General features: G+C 44.4%; 1 protein-coding gene across 1 annotated transcript; it reads right to left on the bottom strand.

The window, feature by feature from the left end:
• On the bottom strand, positions 1-22,813 carry LOC140188114 (solute carrier family 46 member 2-like). Its single transcript, XM_072244075.1, has 4 exons — positions 21,613-22,813; positions 7,729-7,812; positions 3,964-4,120; positions 1-3,486 (listed from the first exon to the last, which is right to left on the bottom strand). Exons 1-4 carry the CDS (start codon positions 22,574-22,576, stop codon positions 3,366-3,368), a joined length of 1,326 nt encoding a protein of 441 aa, XP_072100176.1. The 5' UTR covers positions 22,577-22,813; the 3' UTR covers positions 1-3,365.
• Positions 22,814-27,474: the final 4,661 nt, after the last annotated feature.

The following is a 27,474-nucleotide window of genomic DNA, read 5'->3' as shown; positions in this document are numbered from 1 at the left end:
CAATTATAAAGAAGTATATTTAAGAATATTAACTTAAGCAGACATGGCCCATTATACTTAAACAGTCACATATACACAATGGAGTTCAAATCTTCAAGTAGCTATTGTTTTCAATATACACACTGCATTTTCCGAGTGTCGCTCAAAATCCATCTCGAACAAATGGGCTCTTCTACCAGAGCATAAGTCCTTCCTCCTTGAAGCCATTCATCTGCACAAAGCGCCTTGTGCAACAGGGATAGCATCCTCACCCTTCTGTCTTCACCCAGCTCCCACCAACAAACACCTCAACCACAACAGAGTCCCTCACAAAAAATACCACCCAGTGTTCTCCAAACCCTTCTCCCAATTCCATCACCCTGACTGGCTGACATCACATTCTGAAGTTGAACAACAAGGCCCCTTATCTCAGCTCATACCCAAACAGGCTGAAAGCAGAACAGACTTCTCTTACAGAACTGCTAAAATGAAATACCTACAGCATAGCAGTAAAAATCTTAAACATGAGATGCATTCTTTATTGAGTTGAAGTTTATAGCTAAGCAGGTAGCTATGTTGTGTATTTAATATTTTGTAATCTCGTATATATATATATATTTAGTTAGATTAAGCAATAAAATAATTCATTATAGGTTATATGTATTAATACATGAATAGCATACATCATCACATTACCATGTGATATGTGAGCCTTGCTTAAAGTAAAACTGAAGTTAGACCCACATTGACTCCAGTGTCTTCATTTGAATTAGTTTAATGCTTTGAAGTTACAAAACATAACACCCAGGATCTGACAAGGTATTCCCTTGACCCTGTGGATGGCAAGTGCACAAGTTGCAGGGATATTTATACCATCCTTTAGCAACAGGTGAGCTACCGGAGGATTGGAGGATAGCTAATGTTGTTCCACTGTTAAGAAAGGCTGTAAACAGATACCAGGAAATTGTAGGCTGGTGAGCCTGATATCAGTAGTGGGAAAGCAATTGGAAGATATTCTAAGGGACCAGATGTATGAATATTTGTTTAGACAGGGACTGATTAGGGACAGTCAGCATGGCTTTATGTGTGGCAGGTCATCGTAACCAATCTCATAGAGGTTTTTGAGGAAGTTACCTGGAATGTTGAAGGCAAGGTAGTGGAGGTTGTCAATGTGGACTTTAGCTGTGAGAGCGCGGAAGGAGCTGGCGGTGCAAGTGATGCATGGGCGCTCAATTTCAACTCTGAAGAGGAGTTTGGATAGGTACATGGATGGCAGGGTTATGGAAGGTTATGGTCCAGGTGTAGGTTGATGCGACTAGGCAGTTTAAATGGTTCAGCATAGACTAGAAAGGCCGAATGGCCTGTTTTTGTTCTGTTCTTTTCTATGACTCTATAATAGCACTGGGAATTTTGTATGCTGTTCTGGCACTACTGTATTATAGGCAGGATATGAATGGAGAGGAGATTCACTGGGAAGTTGACTGGATTTGGAGGACTGTGGTTGATGGGCGAGATTGGATAGGCTGAGTGTTTTTCTCCTGGAATGAGGGAGGCTGAGCGATGACCTGATAGAGGTGTAGAAAGTTACGAGATAAATAAGGTAGATAGTCAGAACCTTTTTATTGTGATAGGTATATCACAAAACAAAAGGACATACTGATGTTTAAAGAAAGAAGAAGGAATTTTAAAGGGGATTTGAGGCATAAATATCTTTTACATAGAGAGTGATCAATATGTGGTACACACTATCAGAAGACCTGGTGGAATCAGATACATTTAGGAGACACTCAAAAACTAATTAGGCAAGGCCAAGAAGTATTTGGTTATAGTGGTGAGAAATGGGACTAGTGTAGGTGAGCTAGTTTAGTAGGATCTGTTTCTGTGTTATATGACTCCATGATATGTTCACTTTTAATGATACCATTCTTTTAGGGTATCTTAGTATTCAACTGTTCAACAATGTACATAAAATGAGGAAGGTTTTTTACTCAGAGAGTGGTTGGTGCGTGGATTGCACTGCCTGAGTCAGTGGTGGAGGCAGATACACTAGTGAAGTTTAAGAGACTACTAGACAGGTATATGGAAGAACTTACAGTGGAGGGTTATATGGGAGGCAGGGTTTGAGGGTCAGCGCAACATTGTGGGCTGAAGGGCCTGTACTGTGTTGTACTATTCTATGCTCTATGTTCTATGTTCTATGTAAAACACTGTGGCATAGGAACAGTCCCTGCAGCCCATGATGTTGTGGTAAACTAACCGAATGTCTAACTAAACCAATCCCTTTTGATTACACAATGCCCATATCCCTCCATTCTCTGCAAATTCATGAGCCTCCACATCACCCTAAGTAACCAATTCCAGGCATCCACCACTCTGTGTAAAGAAACATACAGCCCACACTTGCCCTCTCACTTTAAATACATACCCTTTGGTATTAGAGATTTCAGTCCTGGGAAAAAATACCATCCGTCTGCTCTATCCATGCCTCTCATAATTTTATAAACTTCTGTCAGAATTCCCCTTAGCCTCCGCTGCTCCAGAGAAAGCAACCCATATTTGTCCAACATGTTCTCTTATCCAGGCAGCACACCAGTAAACCTTTTCTACACCCTTTCCAAAGCCTCCACATCTTTTTTATCATGAGCAAGCAGAATTGAAAGCAATACTCCAGATGTGAACTAACCAGAGTTTCATAAGCCTGCAGCATAACTTACTGGTTCTTGAACTCGTAAACACAAAATACTCTGCAGATGCTGGGGTCAAAGCAACACTCACAACACGCTGGAGGAACTCAGCAGGTTGGGCAGCATCCGTGGACCCCGGAACATCGACCGATCTTTTCCACTGATGCTGCCCGACCTGCTGAGTTCCTCCAGCTTGCTGTGAATGTGACTCTTGAACTCAGTGCCTCAACTAATAAAGGAAGTTTCTTCACCACCTTATCAACGTGTGTAGGCTCTTTCAGGGAGCTATGGATTTGGACTCCAACATCCCTCTGTACATTGACACTGTTGAGGGTCTTGCCTCTTCCCATTTCATTCCACCTCCCAAAGTGCAGTATCTCACGCTTGAGATTCATCTATGTGGTAATTGAAATGTAATCCTTTGCACTGATAATCCAGTATATTACCATGATTTGATAATCCTGATTATTACTGTCATCTGGGGATCCAGTATACCATTGCTGTCCAGTATTCCAATGCAATTTATTACTGTAATCAACAGAATTGTTAGGAGGGGGCTCCACACCTAAAGCCTAGAGTTGATTCTATAGCACAGTAATAGAGAACTTTAAACTTTATTAACAATTTCAGAATGCCTCATTATCCACTGAGACATTTTAATACGGTGGTTGACAGATCCAGTGGTGTTTTCAATCCATCATCTCACTGTGAGGATGAGGCAGTAGAGAATTCATCAGAGAAGTTATCGATGGCCATTCTTTGAGTGGAGTTTGTGTGAGAGCCCTCGCTGTCATCTCTCTTCCTCAGAGTGTAGCTGTATATCCTGCAGTAGAAGCATAGACACTAAAGGGTTAAATGTCATAACTCTAGCAGCAAATGGCAGCAATCTGTCCATCATCGGTGCCAGAGTAAATCACCTATTCCACCCCTTGTCTCTCTCCACTCTATCGATGTGAATCAGTCCCAATGCCCCCTTCCCCATCGCCTTGCATCAGTCAAAGCAAAATCCACAATGTCCTTACAGATCAGGATTCACTGAACACGAAGGAGTGTACAATCGTAGGTCCGGTCCCGGGCTCATGGGCTGTCAGAGGACATGGCAGCTGTACCAAAGTACAGGATCGGCCATGGTCTCTGGAACCACAGGGCTTGGCTGCCTTATCCCTGCTACTGAGATACAAGAGAGACAGCAGATACACAGAGCACAGGAGCAACTCAGACAGCATTTACAGAGGAAATGGACAGTAGATGAGACCCTTAGCAGCCTCAGGACTGTTTACAGTATGAGATGTGTACTTACACAATTGGGACAGTACTGAGCCAACAGACTGCAGCAGCCAGGAGCAGAGAGAAGCCACTATACCACTCCAGGAAAGCAATGTAAAGGCTGTTGAAGGTGAGTGCAGTTAGCGCATCCGTCAGGGTCATGGCAGTCTGAAGCCAGGCAAAAATGGAACCTGAGGGAAAGTCAAAGGCATTGAAAATAGAACATGGAGTGAGTAAAATTAATAATACTACTGATCCAAGTACACTTTTCCACTGTATGCAGAGGTAGTAGAGGGACTAGAATGTTCTTGCTCATTTCCCCTACCACTCCCCCCATCCACACACAGCCTCTGGACCACTGACATCTGGAACCATGGGTGCCTCTATGGGCAACAAGCAAAGCTTAAGCTCACCTGTTGAGATGCCACGTGTCAGAGCTCAGCACTGCTGTTGGACGAGGTTGGGTCCAGGGCAGAAGGCAGGAAAATGGGGCTAAAACAGCCATGATTGAATGGTGAAGCAGACTCAATGGGCCAAATGGCCTAATTTTGTTCCCATATCTTATAGTCTTCTGACTCCAGGTCGTGAGTGAAGCTCCAGCTGACCTCCCATTGACATTCTACATAGGGGGACCTGCCGGTACTCCAGCTCATCACAGAAGCACTGCAGGCCTGTGTGCTCAGTCCCCTGCTCTACTCCCTTTATATTTCTGACTGTGAGGCTAAGTACAGCTTCAATACCATATTTACTGTAAGTTTGCTGATGATACCACTGTTGTTGGCTGAATCAATGGTGGCAATGAATTGACATTTAGGAGGGAGATTGAAAATCTGGTTGAGTGGTGCCGCAAGAACAACCTTTCACTCAACATCAGCATAACCAAAGCTGACTATAGGAAGGTCCATGAGCCAGTCCTCTTACAGGATTGGAGGTGGAGGTCAGTAACTTTAAATTCCTTGGCATTATCATACCAGAGGATTTGTTCTGGGGCCAGCATGCGCCATTACAAAGAAGGCATTGCAGTGCCTCTACTTCCTTAGAAAACTGTGCTGATTAGGGATGTCATCCGAAACTTTGACAAACTTCTATAAATGCACAGTGGAGAGTATTTGACTGGCTGCCTCACAGTCTGGTGTGGAAACACCAATGCCCAAGAACAGAAAAGCCTATAAAATTAGTAGATACAGACCATTCAATGAAAGACAAAGCCCTCCCCACTGTTGTGCACATGTGCTCAGTTCTGGTTGCCTCACTACAGGAAGGAATGTGGAAACTATAGAAAGGGTGCAGAGGAGATTTACAAGGATGTTGCCTGGATTGGGGAACATGCCTTATGAGAATAGGTTGAGTGAACTTGGCCTTTTCTCCTTGGAGCGACGGAGGATGAGAGGTGACCTGATAGAGGTGTACAAGATGATGAGAGGCATTGATCGTGTGGATAGTCAGAGTCTTTTTCCCAGAGCTGAAATGGCTAACATGAGAAGGCACAGTTTTAAGGTGCTTGGAAGCAGGTATAGAGGAGATGTCAGGGGCAAGTTTTTTTACACAGAGAGTGGTGAGCGTGTGGAATGGGCTGCCGGCGATGGTGGTGGAAGCAGATACGATAGGGTCTTTTAAGAGACTCCTGGACAGGTGCATGGTGATTAGAAAAATAGAGGACGATGATTCACCCTAGGTAATTTCTAAGGTAAGGACATGCTCAGCACAGCTTTGTGGGCCGAAGGGCCTGTATTGTGTTGTAGGCTTTTCTATGTTTTTTTCTTTTCTATCAACAAGGAGCTTTACCGCAGGAAAACAGCATCCATCATTAAGGACGCCACTCCTCCAGGCTATGCTCTCTTCTTGCTGCTGCCATCTGGAAAGAGGTACAGGAGTCTTAGGTCCCACACCACCAAGTTCAAGAACAGTTATTACCCATCAACCATCCAGCTCCTGAGCAAGCGTGGATAACTCCACTCACCTCAACACTGAACTGATTCCACAGCCTATGGACTCACTACAACTCTTGTCCTCAGTCTTATTTATTTACTGTTTGTTTATTATTGTTATTTGTTTTTTTTTATTTGCACAGTTTACCTTCTTTTGCAAATTGGTTATTTGTCATTCTGTGAGAGTAGTTTTAATTGATTCTATTGTATTTCTTTATTATGCTGTGAATGCCTGCAAGAAAGTTGTATATGGTGACATATATGTACTTTGATAATAAATTGACTTTAAACTTTGAGGCATTACCATCAGGCTACTTTCCTGTCCCTGGAGCACAGCGTGTATGGGGCTCTGATCTGGAGGCAGTACCCTGGACCACTCAGGTCAGGGAAAACGATTTATCTAGCTATTTATTTATTTAGAGATACAGTGTAGAACTGGACCTTCCGCCCCAATGAGCCACATCACCCAGCAACTTACCGACTTAACCCTAGCCTAATGACAAAACAATTTACAATAACCAATTAACCTACTAACCAGTGTGTCTTTGGACTGTGGGAGGAAACTGGAGCACCCGGAGGAAACACAGGGACTCACAGGAAGAATGTACAAACTTTCTTACAGAGAATTGAAATCTGAAATCTGATGTTACCCTAGCGTCCCTGGCCAGATGTGGTGCTGAAATCATCTCTAGAGTACATAGAGTAACCTTGGGGTTTGGGGGGGTGGGGTGGTTAGTCAAGGATGAAGGGAAAGCCAGTTCAGAACCACCAGCTGCAGTGTAGTTCATGGGATGGGAGGAGGGATGGCCATTGCATGATGCAATTAGAGCAGACACAAAATGCTGGATCGGCTCAGCAAGTCAGGCAGCACCTGTGAAGGGAAATAAACTGGCAACATCTTGGGTTGAGACCCTTCATTAGGACTGGAAAGGAAGGGGGCAGAAGCCAGAATAAAATGGTAAGGAGTACAAGCTGGCAGGTGATAGGTGAGGCTACCTGAGGGGGATGAAATAAGAAGCTAGGAAGGGATGTGTGTGCAGATGAGAAGGGGTGAGAGAGTAACCAGATAGGGCATTGGAAAAAGAGATCTTCCCCCTCACCTAGTCTTCCCTGTCACCTGTCTGGTTGTACTCTTCACCCTCCTCCCACCATCGTATTCTGGTCTGCCCCCTTCTTTTCCAGTCCTAACAATGGGCCACAGCTTGATATGTTTATTCCCTGCATAGATGCTGCCTGATTTGCTGAGTTCCTCCAACATTTTGTACGTGTTCCTCAGGATTTCCACCATGTGCAAAATCTCTTGTGTTTATGATGCATTCGGAAGGTGGGACAGCCTTTGGCTGATATGATGAGGAGGGAATGAAAGGGTTGACAGCATTTCTGGAAGAAACAGCAGGACAGGGTCTGCTCTGTTTGTTGATGTGACAGGAGGGCCAATCCGTCAGTGGACTGGCTGGCATTGGGAATGCAGTGGACAAGATACAGGGCTTCGTCTCCAGGAGCTGATTGGAAGAGAAGGTAGTCTGTTGAGTGGGTGGATGTGGAGGTCATGGTCCAGATGGTTGATGGGACTGTGGGACTCCATCAGATACTGTCATGATTGAACCAGAGACCTCAGAGGAATGTTAGTGATGAGTTTTCGGCTGCTGGCTGTGTGGAGTTTTGCACACACTCCCTGAGAGGCTCCTCCAGCTGCATGTGTGTTGGACAGTGGCGGGTGAATGGGGAGGGGGAGAATAGAATGAATGTATTAGAGTGGGAAATAGGATGGCTGAGATTCCACCTGATAAGCTGAATAGCTTCTATCACTGTTGCAAGGAAATAATGCATCCATGAGATGAATCTCACAAAGCTAGAGAACACATTCTTACCGTAGGAAGCTCGGTCGGTTAGCTTGGACAGCTGAGCCCGGATTGTCGGCAGTGGAATACAGGAAAACAGCATCATGGCCCGCGCTGCAAAACACAAGACCACAACATGACGGCAGGCACATCCAAGGGCACGGGCACTTGGCATACCAGTCTGCTTGGTACTTCAGACAGTGTTCTGCAGAAACATCCCTGGGATGGGGAATGTCCCACAGGTACTCCCCCTCCCGGGGTAGGAAATATTCAGAGACTCCGCCTTGGATGGGCAATTGTGACAGAAACATCCCATGGGTGAGGAGTGCCCCACAGACACCCTCTGGTTGGAGTTTCCCACAGAGACATCCCTTGGGTGGGGAGAGTGCCCTGCAGCAGGTCACACCCCTCTAGGCTGATCGTCACTTCTGCTGCCTAAGTCAATCTAAAGTCCATGGCATAAGACATAGGAGTAGAATTAGGCCACTCAGCGCATCCATCATGGCTGATTTATTATCCCTCTCAACCCTATTCTCCTCCCTTTTCTTCATAACTTTTGACACCATGACTAATCAAGAACCTATTAATCTCTACTTTAAATATACTCAATGACCTGGCCTCCACAGCTGTCTGTAGCAATGCCTTCTCATCTCCATTCTAAATGGATGTGCCTCTATTCTGAGGTTATGCCTTCTGGTCCTAGACTCCTCCACTATATAGGAAACATCCTCTCCACGTCCATTATATCTGGGCCTTTCAATATTGAATAGGTTTCAATCAGATCCCTGCTCAGTCTTCAAACTCCAGTGAGTACAGGCCCAGAATAATCAAACCCTTTCATCCCTGGAATCATTCTTATGTACTCCATTGAACCCTCTCCAATGCCAACACGTCTTCTTAGGTAAGGGGACCAAAACTGCTCATGGTATTCCAAATGAGGTCTTATCAATGTCTTATAAAACATCAACATTACATCCTTGCTCTTATATTCTTGTCCTCTCAAAATGAATGCTAACATTGCATTTGCCTTCCTTACCACCGACTCAACCTGCAATTTAACCTTTAGGGAATCCTGCATGAGGATTCCCAAGTCCCTTTGCACCTCTAGTTTTTGAATTATTTCCCTATTTAGAAAATAGTCTAAGCGTTTATTCCTTCTACCAAAATGCATGACCATATGCTTCCCCACACTATATTCCATTTGCCACTTGTTTGACAATTCTCCCAATCTGTCCAAGTCCTTCTGCAGACTCCCTGCTTCCTCAACGCTACCTGCTCTTCCACCTATCTTTGTATAGGTGGAGAAGCTGTACTTGATCTGGTACTGGGAAATTAACCTGGTCAGGTGTCAGGTCTCTCAGTGGGAGAGTATTTTGGAGATAGTGATCACAATTCTATCTCCTTTACCATAGCATTGGAGAAGGATAGGAACAGACAAGTTAGGAAAATGTCTAATTGGAGTAAGGGGAACGATGAGGCCATCAGGCAGGAACTTGGAAGTATAAATTGGGAGCGAATGTTCTCAGGGAAATGTACGGCAGAAATGTGGCAAATTTTCAGGGAATATATGTGTGGTGTTCTGCATAGGTACGTTTCAGTGAGACGAGGAAAGGATGGTAGGATACAGGAACCATGGTGTACAAAGGCTGTTGAAAATCTAGTCAAGAAGAAAAGAAAAGCTCATGAAAGGTTAAAAAAAAGGTAATGATAGAGATCTAGAAAATTAGCAGGAAGGAGCTTAAAAATGAAATTAGGAGAGCCAGAAGGGTCATGAGGAGGCCTTGGTAGGCAGGATTAAGGAAAACCCCAAGGCATTCTACAAGTATGTGAAGAGGAAGAGGATAAGACGTGAGTGAATAGGACCTATCAAGTGTGACAGTGGAAAAGTGTGCATGGAACCGGAGGAGGTAAGGGAGGTACTTAATGAATACTTTGCTTCAGTATTCACTACGGAAAAGGACCTTGACGATTGTAGGGATAACTTACAGTGGACTGAAAAGCTTGAGAATATAGATATTAAGAAATAGGATGTGCAGGAGTTTTGGAAAGCATCAAGTCGGATAAGTCACTGGGACCAGAGGAGATGTATCCCAGGCTACTGAGGGAGTCGAGGGAGGAGTTTGCTGAGCCTCTGGCGATGATCTTTGCATCATCAATGGGGACGGGAGAGGTTCCGGAGGATTGGAGGGTTGCAGATGTTGTTCTTTTATTCAAAAAAGGGAGTAGAGATAGCTCTGGAAATTATAGACCAGTGAAGTCTTACTTCAGTGGTTGGTAAGTTGATGGAGCAGATCCTGACAGGCAGTACTTATGAACATTTGGAGAGGCAATATGATTAGGACTAGTCAGCATGGCTTTGTCAAAGGCAGGTCGTGCCTTACGAGCCTGATTGATTTTTTTTGAGGATGTGACTAAACACATTGATGAAGATAGAGCAGTAGATGAGGTGTATATGAATTTCAGCAAGGCATTTGACAAGGTACCCCATGCAAGGCTTATTGAGAAAATAAGGAGGCATGGGATCCAAGGGGACATTGCTTTGTGGGTCCAGAATTGGCTTGCCCACAGAAGGCAAAGAGAAGTTGTAGACGGGTCATATTCTGCATGGAGGTCGGTGACCAGTGGTGTGCCTCAGGGATCTGTTCTGGGACCCCTTCTCTTTGTGATTTTTATAAATGACCTGGATGAGGAAGTGGAGGGATGGGTTAGTAAATTTGCTGATGACACAAAGATTGGGGCTGTTGTGAATAATGTGGAGGGTTGTCAGAGGTTACAGCGGGACATGGTTAGGTTGCAAAACTGGGCTGTGAAGTGGTAGATAGAGTTTAACCCAGGTAAGTGTGAGGTGGTTCATTTTAGTAGGTCAAATATGATTGCAGAATATAGTACTAATGGTAAGACTCTTGGCAGTGTGGAGGATCAGAGGGACCTTGGTGTCCGATTCCATAGGACATTCAAAGCTACTGAGCAGGTTGACTGTGTGGTTAAGAAGGCATATGGTGCATTGGCCTTAATCAACCGTGGGACTGAGTTCAAGAGCCAAGAGGTAATGTTGCAATTATATAGGACCTGGTCAGACCCCACTTGGAGTACTGTGCTCACTTCTGGTCACCTCACTACAGGAAGGATGTGGAAACTGTAGAAAAGGTGCCGAAGAGATGTTGCCTGGATTGGGGAGCATGCCTTATGAGAATAGGTTGAGTGAACCCAGCCGTTTTTCCTTGGAGTGGCAGAGGATGAGAGGTGACCTGACAGAGGTGTATAAGATGATGAGAGACATTGATCATGTGGATAGCCAGAGGCTTTTTCCCAGGGCTGAAATGGCCAACACGAGAGGGCACAGTTTTAAGGTGCTTGGAAGTAGGTACAGAGGAGATGTCAGGGGTAAGTTTATTTTGCAGAGAGTGGTGAGTGCGTGGAATGGGCTGCCAACAGCTGTGGTGGCGGTGGATACGATAGGGTCTTTTAAGAGATGCCTGGATAAGTAGATGGAGCTTAGAAAATAGAGGGCTATGGGTAACCCTAGGTAATTTCTAAAGTAAGTACATGTTCAGCACAGCATTGTGGGCTGAAGGGCCTGTATTGTGCTGTTGGTTTTCTATGTTTCTATGTATAATCTGCAAATTTGGACAGAAAGCCATCAATTCCGTCACCTAAATTATTGACATGTATAATGAAAAGAAGTACCCCAATACCCACCCCTATGGAACACCTCATCACTGGAAGCCAATCACGATAGGACTCCTTTATTTCCACTTTTACCTCCTGCCAACCAGATAAACTTCTATCCATGAGAATATCTTTCCTGTGATACCATAGGCTCTTATCTTGCTGAGCACCCTCTCGTGAGAGGCCGTCTGAAAATCCAAGTAAACAACATCCACTGACTCTCCATTGTCTATTCTGCCTGTAATTTCCTCAAAGAATTCCAGCAGATTTGTAAGACAAGACTTCCCCTTAAGGAAAATATGCTGACCTTGGCCTACTTTATCAGGTGCCTTCAAGTACCCTAATACCTCATCCTTAATAATTGACTCCAACATCTTCCCAACCACTGAAGTCAGGATGACTGGCCTATAATTTCCTTTTTTCTGCCTGCCTCTCTGCTTAAAGAGTTGAGTGACACTTGCAATCTTCTAGTACTCCAGAACCATTCCAAAATCTAGTGATTCTTGAAAGCTTATAAGTAGTGCCTCCACAATCTCTTCAGATACCTCTTTCAAAACCATGAGGTGTAGTCCATCTGATTCAGATGATTTATCTACCTTCAAACCTTTCAGCTTCCCAAGCACTTTTTCTTTAATAATAGCAACTATACTCACTTCTGTCCCCTAACACTCTCATATTTCTGGCATTCTGTTAGTGGCTACTGTCTTCCATAGTGAAGACTCAAACAAAATACTCTTAAGTTCACCTGCATTTCTTTGTCCCCTGTTATTACCTCTCCGGCAACATTTTCCAGCAGTCCAATATCTGCTCTCACCTCTCTTTTACTCTTTATGTATCTGAAGAAAGGTTCTTGTATGCTTTTATATCATTGGCTATTTCATCTTCATGATTCATCTTTTCTCTCCCTATTGCTTTTTTATTTGCCCTTTGCTGGTTTTAGAAAAGCTTCCCAACCCTCTAGCTGCCCATTATTTTTGTTCTATTACATGCCCTCTCTTTTGCTTTTATGCTGTGTTTGAATTTCTTTGTCAGCCACAGTTGCCTCATTTAGAATACTTCTTCATCTTTGGGATGTATCTATTCTGTGCCTAATGAACTGCCCCCAGAAACTCCAGCAATTGCTATTCTGCCATCATCTCTATATTGTCCCTTTCCAATCAACTTTGGCCACCTCTTCTCTCGTCCCCTTTACTCCATGGGATGTGGGTGGTCAGGCTCCGCTCTAGTGCACTTCAACCCCATGAGCCTGATCTTTGTTTGGGTAAGGTACCAAACAACCTCCTTGTTGGTCCAATTTCTGGGACCAATGGTTCACTGGAGAGGCTGGCACTGAGGAACTAAAGTTTAATCGAGTCTATAAGACCATAAGACATAGCAGCAAAACTAGGCTATTTTGGCCCATACAGTCTGCTCCTGCATTTCCTCATGACTGATCCATTTCCCTCTAACCCCCAATCTCCTACATTCTCTCCATAACATTCATGCCCTGACTAATCAAGAATCTATCAACCTCTGCCTTAAATTTACCCAGTTACCTGGCCTCCTTAGCCACCTGTAGCAACGATTTGTCACTTGTCACACAGATTTGTCACTTCCTGCCTGAAGAAATTCCTCCTCATCTCCATTGGACGCCCCTCTATTCTGAGACTGTGCTTTCTAGTCCTAGACTCTCCCACCATAAGAACCATTCTCTCCACATCTACACTATCAAGGTCTTTCAATTTTCGATAGGTTTCAATGAGATCCCCCCTCATCCTTTTGAATTCCATTGAGTGCAAGCTCAGAGCCATCAAATGCTTTGCTATTATATTCTAGTCTTGAAATGAAAGCTAACATTGTATTTGCCTTCCCTACCACAGACTCAATCTGCACCTTAACCTTTAGGGAATCCTGCGCAGGGATCCCAAGCACTTTGCACCTCAGATTTTAAAATTTTCTCTCCACTTAGGAAATAGTCTACACTTTTATATCTTCCACTAAAGTGCATGACCATAAACTTCTTGACATTGTATTTGATCTGTTCATTCTACTAATCTGCCTAAGTCCTTCTGCAACCTCTCAGCTTCCTCAATATTACCTACCCCTCCACCTGTCTTCATGTCATCCGTAAACTTGGCCACAAAGCCATCAATTCCATCATCCAAATGATAGACATATAACTTAAAAAGAATCGGTCCCAACACACCACAGACCCCTGTAGAACACCAATAGTCGCTGGCAGCCTGCCAGAAAAGGCTCCCTTTAATCCCACTCTTTGCCTCCAAACAATCTATCCATACTAACATCCTTCTTATAATACCTTGCTTGTTAAGCAGTCTCATGTGTGACACCTTGTCAAGGGCCTTATGAAAATCCCAGCACACAACATCCACCAATTCTCCTTTGTCTATCCTGCTTGTTATTTCTTCAAAGAATTCCAACAGATTGGTCAGGCAAGATTTTTCCCTTCAAGAAACCAAGCTGACTTCTGCCTATTTTATGATGTGCCTCCAAGTACCCCGAAACCACAGCCATAACGATCGACTCCAACATCTTCCCAACCACTGAGGTCAGACTAACTGGCCTATAATTTCATTTCTTCTGCCTCTTCTGCAATTTTCCAGTCCTCTGGATCCATGTCAGAATCTATTGATTCTTGAAAGATTATTACCAATGTAACATAATTATCAATTGTAACATAATACCCAGAATACCTTGATATACTCTCATTTTCAAATAAAGTCCAATGCCTCCATAATCTCTTCAATGATCTCTTTCAGAACTCTGGGGTGTACACCACCTGGTCCGAGTGACTTATCTACCTTCAGACCTTTCAGTTTCCCAACCACCTTCTCCCTAGTAATGGAAACTTCACACAATTTTTCCCCCTGACACTTTTGAACTTCTGGCATATTGCTAGTGACTTCCACTGTGAAGACTGGTGTAAAACATTTATTCAGTTTTCCGCCATTTCCTTGTCCCCAATTACTACCTTTCAAGTATCGCTTTCTAGTAGCCTGATTTCTGCTTTCACCTCTCTTTGACTCTTTATACAGGATATCTGACTAAAATTTTTGTATCCTCTTTAATATTATTAACTAGCGTATTCCATCTTTTCCCTCTTTATGACTCTTTTAGTTGCTATCTGTTGGCTTTCCAATTCCCTAACTTCCCACTAACTTTTGTTTTATTATATGGCCTCTCTTTGGCTTTTATGTTGGCTTTGACTGCCCTTGTCAGTCATAGTTGCATAATCCTGCCTTTATAATGCTTCTTCCTTGGGATGTATTTATCCTGTGCTTCTGAATTGCTTCTAGAAATTCTAACCATTGCTGCTCTGCCCTCACCTTTGCTAGTGTTCCCTTCTAACTAACTTTGGCAGCTCCTCCCTCATGCCCCTGTAATTCTCCTTACTCCATTGTAATCCTGATACATCTGACCTTAGCTTTTTCCTCTCAAACTGCTGGGTGAATTCTATCATATTATGATCATTAAGTGTTCCTTTACCTTAAGCTCTCTAATCAATTGGTTCGTTGCGCAACAATCAATCCAGAATAGCTGATCCCTTCGTGGGTGCAACCATGAGCTGCTCTAAAAAGCCATCTTACAGGCATTCTATAAATTCCCTTTTTTGGGATCCAGCAGCGGCCTGGATTTCCCAATCTACCAGCATATTGAAATCTCCCATGACTATCGTAACATGGTCCTTTTGGCATACATTTTCTATCTCCCATTGTAATTTGTAGCCCACATCTTTGCTACTATTTGGAAGTCAGAGGGGACAATATCCAGATAACAAGATCTTTGATTGTGATATCTTAATGAAGTAAAAGGGAAGAATTGCACTCAAAATGGGGTTCTTGGGAACAGAGGCCAATGAGGGAGACAGACAGAAACATATTCAGACATGCACGGACAGACAGGCACGGACTCACACATGGAGCCTCTCTATCTCTCTCTCGCACACACACATATGCAAAGCCACTGACGCACACGTAAAACTAGTGTTGTGACTCATTGTTGTGAATTCAGTGTCAGTCTCACTGTATGAGCTGGCCATGTCTGTTTCCCGGTTATTACAGCTAACTGAGTCCAGACACCAGTGTCGTGAGGTTAGTTATTGCACTGTAGAGGAAAGACGTTCACAAAGAACCTCATTTTCCATGCCCCTGCCGAGAAGTGGTGCAACGGGTCTGTGTGTAGGAATGCATTGACGTAGCAGCAGCCCCACTCTTTGCATTCCTTGGCACCACGGTTACACTGACTTCACCAGTAACCACAGCAACAACCCGACCTTAGGTGCAGGGAAATGATGAAAGCAGTAACTGCAGACTTTTGATTGGATACATTCCACCACACCTCAAACATTCCAGCACTCTGTCCGCACAAAAAAACAACTCACACACCCATTCTCATTGCACCTTAATCTGGACTCCAGCACTCTCTCTCACTCACACACTCTCTCACACACACACACTCTCTCTCACACATACACACACACACACACACACACACACACACACACTCTCTCACACACACACACACACACACACACACACTCTCTCACACTCTCTCACACACACACACACACTCACACACACACACTCTCACACACACACACACTCTCTCACACACTCACACACACACACACTCACACACACACTCTCACACACACACACACACACTCACTCACACATACACACACACACACACACACACACACACACACACTCACTCATACAGAGAATAACATTCACACCAAGCATGTATCTAGCAATGACCCATCTCCAATACTGAATTCCAACAACATTATTTTCACCAGATTTTGAAATTTACTTTTGCTGATTAGACCAGAGACATGACGAATCCAGCAGTGGTGGCCAGTCCGCCACAGTCTGAGGTCATCCAAAGGCCTGTTGCCTCATTTCCGACCAAGTTTGCCCTTTTGTTAAACAGCTTCCGCTCCTGCAATGGTTACATTACAGAATTCTGTTTTCCAGTTCCCACCTTGGCTTCTTTCCCATCTCCCTCTCTCTGAAGCCGATGTTTTCCCTCTCTCCTTTCCAGCCTGGGCTCTTCCTATCTCTTTAGTATCAGTGTGGTTCTCTGCTCAGCTGTCAAGGCTTGGAAGGCGAATTTCCGTTCCAACACACTTTTTCTTCTTTTACTCAAGCTGCCTCTTTTACCAAGCTCCAGAAGTGATACAGTACATTAAAAATGTTCCTAAAAAATTATTTGGATTTTTAACCCACTAAGGGCTGCATAATTGGAGTTCTTATTGATATTTTTAGATAGGGAAATTTGCAGAAATGTGAACCTGAGAATTGGCCCAAATGTTGGACAACCTTCAACACAACATCTAGCTGTCCCCAGCAGATTGCATCTGTTTTACAGCTGGGGTCTATAACCCTTCCTGAATTAGTCCAGAGGGGCTTGGTTTGTTGGTGCACTTGGGATTTCAACGTACTCTTTACATTAGAAAGTACATCTGACCTTCAGTAGTGGAGGACATGGTACTTCAGAGCCAATTATGTTCTTCTGGAAATCAATAAAATACTGCAGATGCTGGAACTCTGAAATAAAAACATAACATGCTAGAATGCTAGACTTCTTATGAGATGGTAGCATGTTCGAGTTCAGCAGCTTCTCGGGGAACAACCAAAGGTGCACTTTTCTTTTTAGCATTTGTTTTTTTTATGAATGCAAGACTATACTGGACTCCAAGAACAATGGGTACAGTAAGTCCACCGCATCAGTGACCTGTTCATTGTTTGGAGCTGCTGGCTGGGGTGTCAAAGGACCCGGTGGACAAGTCGGAAGAGGAGAAGCTGGCACTCAAGGTGGGAGAAAGAGAGGCTAGTTCTCAGCCAGGAGAAGGAGAAACTGGTGGTTGGGCAGGAGAAGGAGGGACTGGTGGTTGGGCCAGAGAAGGAGAAGCTGGTGCTGTGCTGGGAGAAGGAGAAACTGGTGGATGGGCAGGAGAAGGAGGAACTGGTGGTTGGGCAGGAGAAGGAGGAACTGGTGGTTGGGCAGAAGAAGGAGGGACTGGTGGTTGGGCAGGAGAAGGAGAAACTAGTGGATGGACTGGAGAAAGAGAAACTGGTGTATGGGCTGGAGAAAGAGAAACTGGTGGATGGGCTGGAGAAGGAGAAACTGGTGGATGGGCCAGAGAAACAGAAACTGGTGGATGGGCCGGAGAAGGTTCAGAGGAACTGACCTGGGTGCAGACCGTGCTGCTGCCCGCTACTCAAAGACATCGGAGTTGGTGTACAAAAGGAGTGTGTTGTGTAACTATCAGTGACTGTCTTGGAAGTTTCTCTTACAATTGTGAGATGCTGTAGGCCTGTTTCCCTTGTTTGATGGTGAGAAAGGCGATGAGGCAGCAGCGTGGCCTCGGTTGTAGCGAGAACAAGGCCTCAAGAGGGCTTGCCTGCTGCTGCAGTCCAGGTGAGACAACGCTGGAAGCTGTTGTGTGGAGTCCATTCTCATTTGGGAGCTAGCCTCTCCTGTCAGTGTTTGACTGGCAGGATAACAGGCTGGATTGCCAGGAGCTGTACCATCAATTTGCATGTTGCTCAGGGACGCGGACTATACATGTGTTTTCTTGTGTACCAACGTGTGTGTTTTTCTACCTCTCACTATTTTGAATGTATATTTTGCACCTTGGCCCCAGAGGAACACTCTTTCATTCGATGATCCATGTATGACCTGAATGATAACTAAACTTGATTTGGTTTTATTTTCTTTTGTTGGAGATGAGTGTTTCAGGTTCGAGAACCCCCTTTAGAACAGACAAGGAGTGAAAGCAAATTAGAGTAGAGAAGATTGGTAGATGGGGGAGATGGGAGAGGTGGGGGGGGGGGCGGAAATGAGGCCAAACAGAGACTGCAAGACCAAATGTAGTAGTTAGAGGATGTGTTGCTCACCTGGTGGCTAATTCTGTGTATGGTCACAGAGTCATTACCAGCTGAGGTTTTCCCTGTCACCAGGGATAGAGCTGGGAGCAGCCACGGACAGTTCTGACTGTGCTACCTTGGAATGTCCCTTTCAGTTGGACTGTTCCTGGTAGAACAGCTTATCCAGAAAACAACTTCTGAATATTAGATACCCGGCACTGGTCTGCACAAAACATCACCCAGGCCCTATAGTGGCAAGCGACAGTGGGTTCTGACAGTTGGCCCCCCCCACAGACCACCTGCGTCAATTGGCAGCACGACCCAACTGCAAAGCTTTCACACCACCACCATGATCTTGGTCAGTGGAGAGAAACGTCCCTTCCTATCAACCACATCCCACATTCCTATCACACATTGCCCTCGTGAGGCCTCCCACTTGCAATGGGATGATGTGTACACCTCTGTCAGGGGGGGTCTGAGGTCAGATGCAGGGGTATTTGTCGAGATTCACTTCAGGGGCTGCAGGACAGTGCTAGCTCCACCAACAGCTGCAGCTGGGAACCACTGTCGCAGTGAAAGGTGCCCTCCCAATCTCCTGAAGCCTCTTAAAACGAGAGCTGTTTTCCACCTCCAGGTGTTGCATCCGGCTGTTTCAAGGTCCAGGACCACCACGGGGAAATTTTCCACAGATACTGAATGTGAGAAGCCCGATCTCTGGTGGTTGGGAGAGGGGATACAGGACTGGCTGGGATTGGCCCATTATACAGTCTGGAGAGAGATGTCATGTGACAGATTTACACAGTAGGAAAAGTTTAGGATCTGTGAGGTCAAGGTTAGTATTTAGACTGAAGATAGCTAAAAATGCCAACTGAAACCAGGCAGGATTTTGAATTTTTTTATCCAGGTTTCCACGCCACATGTGGTTACTGAGTTGTGAGCATTTGTTGTTTTTGGATGGAAGTCACTGTCAAGATGTACATGTTGCTGTCAATACTCACACACATATTTCCCAATCTGACCTGCCCTCGGAATTCAATAGTCACTCATAACCAACAACTCAAATCTCACCCCTTTCACAACTCCAGATATTTCTCACAGGCCACAGAACAGTTATAGTCTTATAAGGAAAGGAGGAAGTTACAGATGCTGGAATAAAAACAGAAAATGCTGGAAAAACTCAGCAGATGTGAGAATTCCCATGGGGGAAGGAATAAACTTCAGCTAAAATACAATTTCTGTGATTGTATTTTGGTCAATGGTAAGGAAAGCAAATGCCACGTTAACATTAATTTTGAGAGGATAAAAAAGCAAGATGTTATGCTAAGGTTTTATATGGCATTGGTCTGCCCACATTTGGAGTATTGTGAGCAATTTTGGGCCCCTTACCTAAGAAAGGATATGCTGGGTTTCGGAGGAGGTTTATAAGAATGACACTGGGAATGAAAGATTTAATATATGAAGGGTGTTGGATGGCTCTGGGCATTTACTCACTGGAGTTAGAAGAATGAAGGGGAATCTCATTGAAACATCGAATATTGAAAGGTCACAATAGAAGGGTTGTTGAGAGGAATGTCCAAAGCTGGAACACTCTAGGACCAGGGACACAGCTTCAGAATGCAAGGAGAGCAGAGATGAGGAGGAATTTCTTTAGCCAGGGCATGGTGAATCTGTGGAATTCATTGCCACACATGGCTGTGGAGGCCAGGTCATTGAGTACATTTAAAGTGGAGGTTGATATATTCTTGATTAGCAAGAGCATCTTAGGTTAAAGGGAGAAGACAGGAGAATGGAGTTGAGAAGGATAATAAATCAATCATGATGGATTGCAGAGCCAAGTGGCCTAATTCTGCCCCTATGTCTTGTGATAGGTACAGTGCCTATAAAAAGTATTCACCCCACCCCCCCAGAAATTTTCATGTTTTATTTTAACACATTGAATCAAGTGACACACATCAAAGTTGCTGGTGAACGCAGCAGGCCAGGCAGCATCTCTAGGAAGAGGTACAGTCGAAGTTTCAGGCCGAGACCCTTCGTCAGGACTAACTGTTAGTCACCATTCGCAGCCTTATGGGACAGTGGCAAAGAAAAAGCCACTTTGAAAAAAAACTCATATGAAATCTTGCTAGAGTTTGCCAGAAGGAACGCAGGAGTCTCTGAGATCAGATGGAAGAAGGTTCTATGGTCTGATAAAACCAAAATTGAGCATTTTGGCCATCAGACTATGTTTGGCGTAAGCCAAGCACCACACATCATCAAACACACACCATCCCTACTGTGAAGCATGGTGGTGGCTGCATCATGCTGTGGGGATGCTTCACTGTTGCAGGCCCTGAAGGCAAAAATGAATGCAGCAAAATATAGAGAAATCACAGAGGAAAACCTGATATAGCCTGCAAGAGAACTACGACTTGGGAGAAGATTTGCTTTCCAGCAAGACAATAACACCAAGCTTAAAGCCAAAGCTACACAGATATGACTTAAAACAATGAAGTTAATGTCCTGGAGTGGCTAAGTTGGAGTCCAGACCTCAATCCAATTGAGAATTGGTGGCTGTACTTGAAAAGGGCTATTCACTCACGATTCCCATGCAATCTGACAGAGCTTGAACAGTTTTGTAAAGAAGAATGGGGAAAAATTGCAGTGTCCAGATGTGCAAAGCCGATAGAGACCTACCCACACAGGCTCAAGGCTGTAATTGCTGTCAAGGGTACAACTGCTCAATACTGAATTGAAGGGGGTGAATACTTATGCATTCAATTATTTTGTGTTGTATTTGTAAGTAATTTAGATCACTTTGTAGAGAGTAGTTTTCACTTTGATATGAAAGAGTCTTTTTCTGTTGATCAGTGTCAAAAAAGCTAAATTAAATCCATTGTGATTCAAAGTTGTAAAACAATAAAACATAAAAACTTCTGGGGGAAGCGGGGGTGAATACTTCTTATAGGTATTGTATTTGAGATAACTATAAGAAGGTGTACTGCAGGACATGAGGCTCATACCATTTATAATTAATTTCCACTGAGGGACACAAATTGGATCTTCGTAACAATCTGGTAGTTCTTCATGCTTACTGTCTCTTAAAATCCCACAGCTTACAAGACTCTCCAGTGTTAGTTTCACATTTTGTGGTAGTGAATTCATAACATTGGAACATGTGGTCCAGTATCTCATCTCTAGACTATACTCTCACATTCATTGTCAAACCCCACAGGATTCAAAACTCAAAGATCCATTCAATGGCCCAGTGATACATATCTTCTATTCTAACTTTTGAATGGGTACTTGAAGTTGGTGCAGGTGCTCTGCTCTCACACAGGAGGTGGCTTGAGGATTTTATTTCAAAGTAGTTACAGCAGAGTTGTTCACTTACCAATGAAATACCAGGCGGTGCTTCTCACAAAGGCCATGGTGATAAGCCCAGCTGTGTTGGAGATGATGCCCATTAATATCAGAGAGCTATCACTCAGATGCCCAGAAAAAATCAGAACGCCAAAGAAGCTGGTCAGAAACATAACAAAGGTGGCTGCCTTGCCATAACCAACAAAGACTGGGTCCCAGTTCAGTGGGGGCTTCAGAACGTAGATTGAGATTATATTTTCACCACCAGTCATTCCAAAATCGTACAGGATGTAGCAGATAAAGAAAAGAATAATTTCTCTGCTGAATTTCCTCTGCAAGGGATTGCATATCCCCACAGGCACCTGTCCTTGTGAAGGCATAGCAGGGTATCTGAGGAAGATTGCCGAATACAATAGAAGTAGGAAGTACAGGGACAGACACAGGCAGATTAGCAGGAGACCATGCTCGTTATTGATTTTGATCAGGAAGAAGTGACCAGATACCACACTGCCCAGCAGTCCTGCCACTCCCGCTGTCACCACCAGCAAATTTAGCCGCAGACTGCGTCTTGCCTCTCCTGAATTCAAGGCAGCAATTGCATTAATTCCACTCCAGTAAGCAGGGAACCCTCCTGTAAGTCCATTGATCACAGCTGATCCATACATCACACTGATTGGCCAGTGGAAGACATGAGTGAATAGCAGCAAGCTCCTTCCTAGCAGGTACCCCAGTAAAGGCACAACCAGCAGCACCTTCTGGCCTTGACTATCAGCCCACCGTCCCAGCAGCACCGTTGTCAGCATGGGGGCCAGAGAGTAGATCATGTCATAAATCATGTAGAACTGAGCCACCTCCTTCTGGGCCATGTCACTGTTCTCAGGTGTTGTCCCATTTAGCCGATTGTATACGTCCATCAGAAGTGCCGTATCAAAGAGAGAATTAGCTACGTTGGTAACAAAAACCACTGGCTCCACACAGCTGAGCAGCATATTCATATCACACACAGGAACTATTACAACAGTATCTCAATCACTGCTCACTTCCTCAGTACAGATAGCTGGAGCGGCAGAGGAGTCTAATCTGTTTGGACTAGACACTATTCTGGAGCAGGCTCTGCAACGTGCTGAAGGTACCTCTTATGAGATTTTTAAATTTCATATGCTCAGTTTTGTCGGATTCTGCCGGAAAGCTTCCTCTGGCCAATAAAAGCTAATGTTGCAATGGTTGTCACTGATGAGGAACAAGGTTGGTATGAGGAACTGGGATAAAGAAAAAGGAACTAACTGTTGAATACTTAGTTAAAACAGACCTTTCCCAACTGTGTTCTAATTTATTAAACCACTGAGTGCTGGGCACATCTGTTTTCTGTTAAGGAAGGGATTAAACAGTGCTGGCCAAGGCTGACCATGAAGCTCTTTATTCATTGCTGTGAAAAGTTAGTAGTCGTTTCTGCTGCTGGTAAGGTTTTTCTGTAACTTAGGAATTTCACTCACCCCTTATGATCACTCACGAGAGAATCATGTTACTGTGGGCTGGATTCATCGATGCTTGACTGAGAAAAGTCACCAAGTGTTCTGGATGGCTTTTGGCAAGGTCCCAACGTTAGAATCTGGTTACGAGGGAAAGAGGAGGAAGTAATGTGTTGGATATGGAACTGGTTCAGTGGCAGAAGGTCAGGCTGTCCAGGACACAAAAGTGAGGAATGAACCTTCATCCAGAGAAGTGTAATTTTGAGAAGTGAGACAAGGTAAGGGGTTGTATAAGAACTGGGAGTATATTGAATAACAGGGAGAGAGTGCCCTCAAATCCTCTAAGGCAGCAGGTCATATTGATAAGGGTGCCACAGGAGCGTAGTGGTTAGCGCGATGCTTTGACAGCTCGGGGCACATTATTTGTTTACAATCTTTATAACCTGTCAGTTGTCACAAATATTTCAGTTACAAATATTTTGTCTGAGAGGATTTTACACAAGGCTCGGTGTGCAGTGGTGAAAGGGGCTAAGATTGTGGTCCCTCCTCACACAGACTTTTCAGTGCCCACATTGTATCTCAGTGTGTCTCTCCGTATGTCTTCCTGCACTCAGAATGCCACAGTCAGAAAGGAATCCTTCAGGGACTTCTCCTTGTATTGGAAGAGCAATAGTTTTGCCTATCACGGTGTTCATGATCTTCCCCAGTAGATGACGCTTGTCTCTGTTTGTGTCCTTGACAATAGCTTGCAAAACGCAGATTCCTGAGTTATTCATTTGCCCCTGATGAACTTCAACCAACTCCTCTCCATCACTTTCTGCAAGTTTACGGCAAACGGCCAGATCATGAGGAGATGTATCATGGTCTTTCCCATGATTGTACATGGAACATACAGCCCAGGGACAGGCCACTCAGCCTACATTGCTGTACCGAACCAGGTAAAAACAAATCCCAAGCACCCAAATGCTAATCCCTCCTACATACACAATATCCCTCCATCTTCCTTACATCCATGTGTCTATCCAAACATCTCTTAAAAGTCTCTAATGTATTTCTCTCTACCACCATAACAGGCAGCATTTTCCAGGCAATCATGACTCTGAGTAGAAAACTTACCCCTCACATATATTAATATATATTAATGACTTGGATGAGGGAATTAAATGCAGCATCTCCAAGTTTGCGGATGACACGAAGCTGGGGGGCAGTGTTAGCTGTGAGGAGGATGCTAAGAGGATGCAGGGTGACTTGGATAGGTTGGGTGAGTGGGCAAATTCATGGCAGATGCAATTTAATGTGGATAAATGTGAAGTTATCCACTTTGGTGGCAAAAATAGGAAAACAGATTATTATCTGAATGGTGGCCGATTAGGAAAAGGGGAGGTGCAACGAGACCTGGGTGTCATTATACACCAGTCATTGAAAGTGGGCATGCAGGTACAGCAGGCGATGAAAAAGGCGAATAGTATGCTGGCATTTATAGCGAGAGGATTCGAGTACAGGAGCAGGGAGGTACTACTGCAATTGTACAAGGCCTTGGTGAGACCACACCTGGAGTATTGTGTGCAGTTTTGGTCCCCTAATCTGAGGTAAGACATCCTTGCCATAGAGGGAGTACAAAGAAGGTTCACCAGATTGATTCCTGGGATGGCAGGACTTTCATATGAAGAAAGACTGGATGAACTGGGCTTGTACTCGTTGGAATTTAGAAGATTGAGGGGGGATCTGATTGAAACGTATAAGATCCTAAAGGGATTGGACAGGCTAGATGCAGGAAGATTGTTCCCGATGTTGGGGAAGTCCAGAACGAGGGGCCACAGTTTGAGGATAGAGGGGAAGCCTTTTAGGACCGAGATTAGGAAAAACTTCTTCACACAGAGAGTGGTGAATCTGTGGAATTCTCTGCCACAGGAAGCAGTTGAGGCCAGTTCATTGGCTATATTTAAGAGGGAGTTAGATATGGCCCTTGTGGCTACGGGGGTCAGGGGGTATGGAGGGAAGGCTGGGGCGGGGTTCTGAGTTGGATGATCAGCCATGATCATAATAAATGGCGGTGCAGGCTCGAAGGGCCGAATGGCCTACTCCTGCACCTATTTTCTATGTTTCTATGTTTCTATCCCCCTTGAACCTACCTCCTCTCACCTTCAATGCATGCCCTCTGGTATAAGACATTTCAACCCTGGGAAATCCTTGCTACTAAGGGAGTGCAGCGTAGGTCACATGGTTAATTCTCGGGATGGCGGGACTGTCATATGTTGAAAGATTGGAGCGACTGGGCTTGTATACACTGGAATTTAGAAGGATGAGAGGGGATCTGATTGAAACGTATAAGATTATTAAGGGATTGGACACTATAGAGGCAGGAAACATGTTCCCGATGTTGGGGGAGTCCAGAACCAGAGGCCACAGTTTAAGAATAAGGTGTAGACAATTTAGAATGGAGTTGAGGAAAAATTTTTTCACTCAGAGGGTAGTGGATCTGTGGAATGCTCTGCCTGAGAAGGCAGTGGAGGCCAATTCTCTGGATGCTTTCAAGAAAGAGTTAGATAGAGCTCTTAATGATAGCGGAGTGAAGGGATATGGGGAGAAGGCAGGAACGGGGTACTGATAGTGGATGATCAGCCATAATCACAGTGAATGGCTGTGCTGGCTCGAAGGACCGAATGGCCTAATCCTGCACCTATTGTCTATTGTCTATTGAAAAAGATACTCCCTGTCCACTCTATCTAAGCCTCTCATAATCTTGTAAACCTCTGTCAGATCTCCCCTCAGGCCCAAATGCTCCAGAGAAAGCACCCCAAGTTTATCCAGTCTCTCATGACCAGTACACCTCTGTTATACTGATTGTACCTGAAGAATTTGGCATAACTGTCCACACTGGTTGATACAGTGACAGGCCAGTCTCCTCTGCCATCGGTACAGTACCCATCCCCACCAGTACTGTACTGTAGTCTGATATGGTGACAGATCAGTTGCCTGCCCCAAACAGTACATAGTACAGGAACAGGCCCTTCAGCCCACAATGCTGTGCCAAACCAACTAAATGAGTATTCAATTGGCCAGCTAAACCAATCCTTTATGCCTACACAATGTCCATATCCCTTTATTTTCCCCACATTCCTCTGCCTATCTAAATGTCTCTTAGAAGTCCCTGATGTATCTCCCTCTACCACCATCCCATGCAGCGCATTACAGGTACCCAGCCCTCTATGTGTGAAAATTTGTCTCTCACTTCTCCTTTAAAATTACCCCATCTCTCACCTTAAATGCATGCACACTGGTATTAGACATCTCAGCTCTGGGAAAAGATGCTGTCTGTATACTCTATGTATGCTTGTCATCAGATCTATCAGATCTCCCCTCAGTGTCTGCTGTCCCAGAGAAAACAACCAAAGCTTGTCCAACCTCTCTTAATATCACATGCCCTCTAATCCAGGGAACATCTCTTCTGCATCCTCTCTAAAGCCTTGACATTGTTCCTATAATGGGATGACCCAAACTATATGTAATACTCCAGATGTGGTCTAAATAGAGTTATGCAGCATAACTTCCTGACTTTTGAACTCAATGCCTCGACTATCGAAGACAAGCATGTCATAAGGCTTCTTAACCACCCTATCAATCTGTGTAGCTACTTTCATGGAGTTATGAACTTGGACTCCAAGATCCCTCTGCTCATAGTCATAGTCATACTTTATTGATCCCGGGGGAAATTGGTTTTCGTTACAGTTGCACCATAAATAATTAAATAGTAATAAAACCATAAATAGTTAAATAGTAATATGTAGATTATGCGAGGAAATAAGTCCAGGACCAGCCTATTGGCTCAGGGTGTCTGACCCTTCAAGGGAGGAGCTGTAAAGTTTGATGGCCACAGGCAGGAATGACTTCCTATGACGCTCTGTGTTGCATCTCGGTGGAATGAGTCTCTGGCTGAATGTACTCCTGTGCCCACCCAATACGTTATGTAGTGGATGGGAGACATTGTCCAAGATGGCATGCAGCTTGGACAGCATCCTCTTTTCAGACACCACTGTTAGAGAGTGCAGCTCCATCCCCACATCAAGACTGTTAACGATCTTGCATAGTGTATTGCCTCCTTACATTTGATATACCAAGGTGCAACACTTCACATTTGGCCGGGTTAAACTCCATCTGCCATCCATATCTGCTACTGATCTATATGTAGCCTGGGGAAAAGTACAAATGCAGGACCACAAAGACTTTTTCGGGTTTTAATTCCTTTATCTGTTTTAGATGTTTAAGTGCCAAAACAGGGTCGCGAGACAAAACGAATGAATTTACAACCAGTTCTTGCCGTTACAATCTCAGTTTAACTTTCGATTCACACCCTTGTCTATGGACAGAATTGCGCTTGCAGTGTAAAAATACCAGAAAGAATACGGTACTAATACGGTCGTGGC

Source organism: Mobula birostris, chromosome 26 (genome assembly GCF_030028105.1).
Source record: "Mobula birostris isolate sMobBir1 chromosome 26, sMobBir1.hap1, whole genome shotgun sequence".
NCBI classification, from domain to species: Eukaryota; Metazoa; Chordata; class Chondrichthyes; order Myliobatiformes; family Myliobatidae; genus Mobula; species Mobula birostris.
Note: the sequence above shows the minus strand (reverse complement) of the source record. Positions and strands in the feature narration are given on the sequence as shown.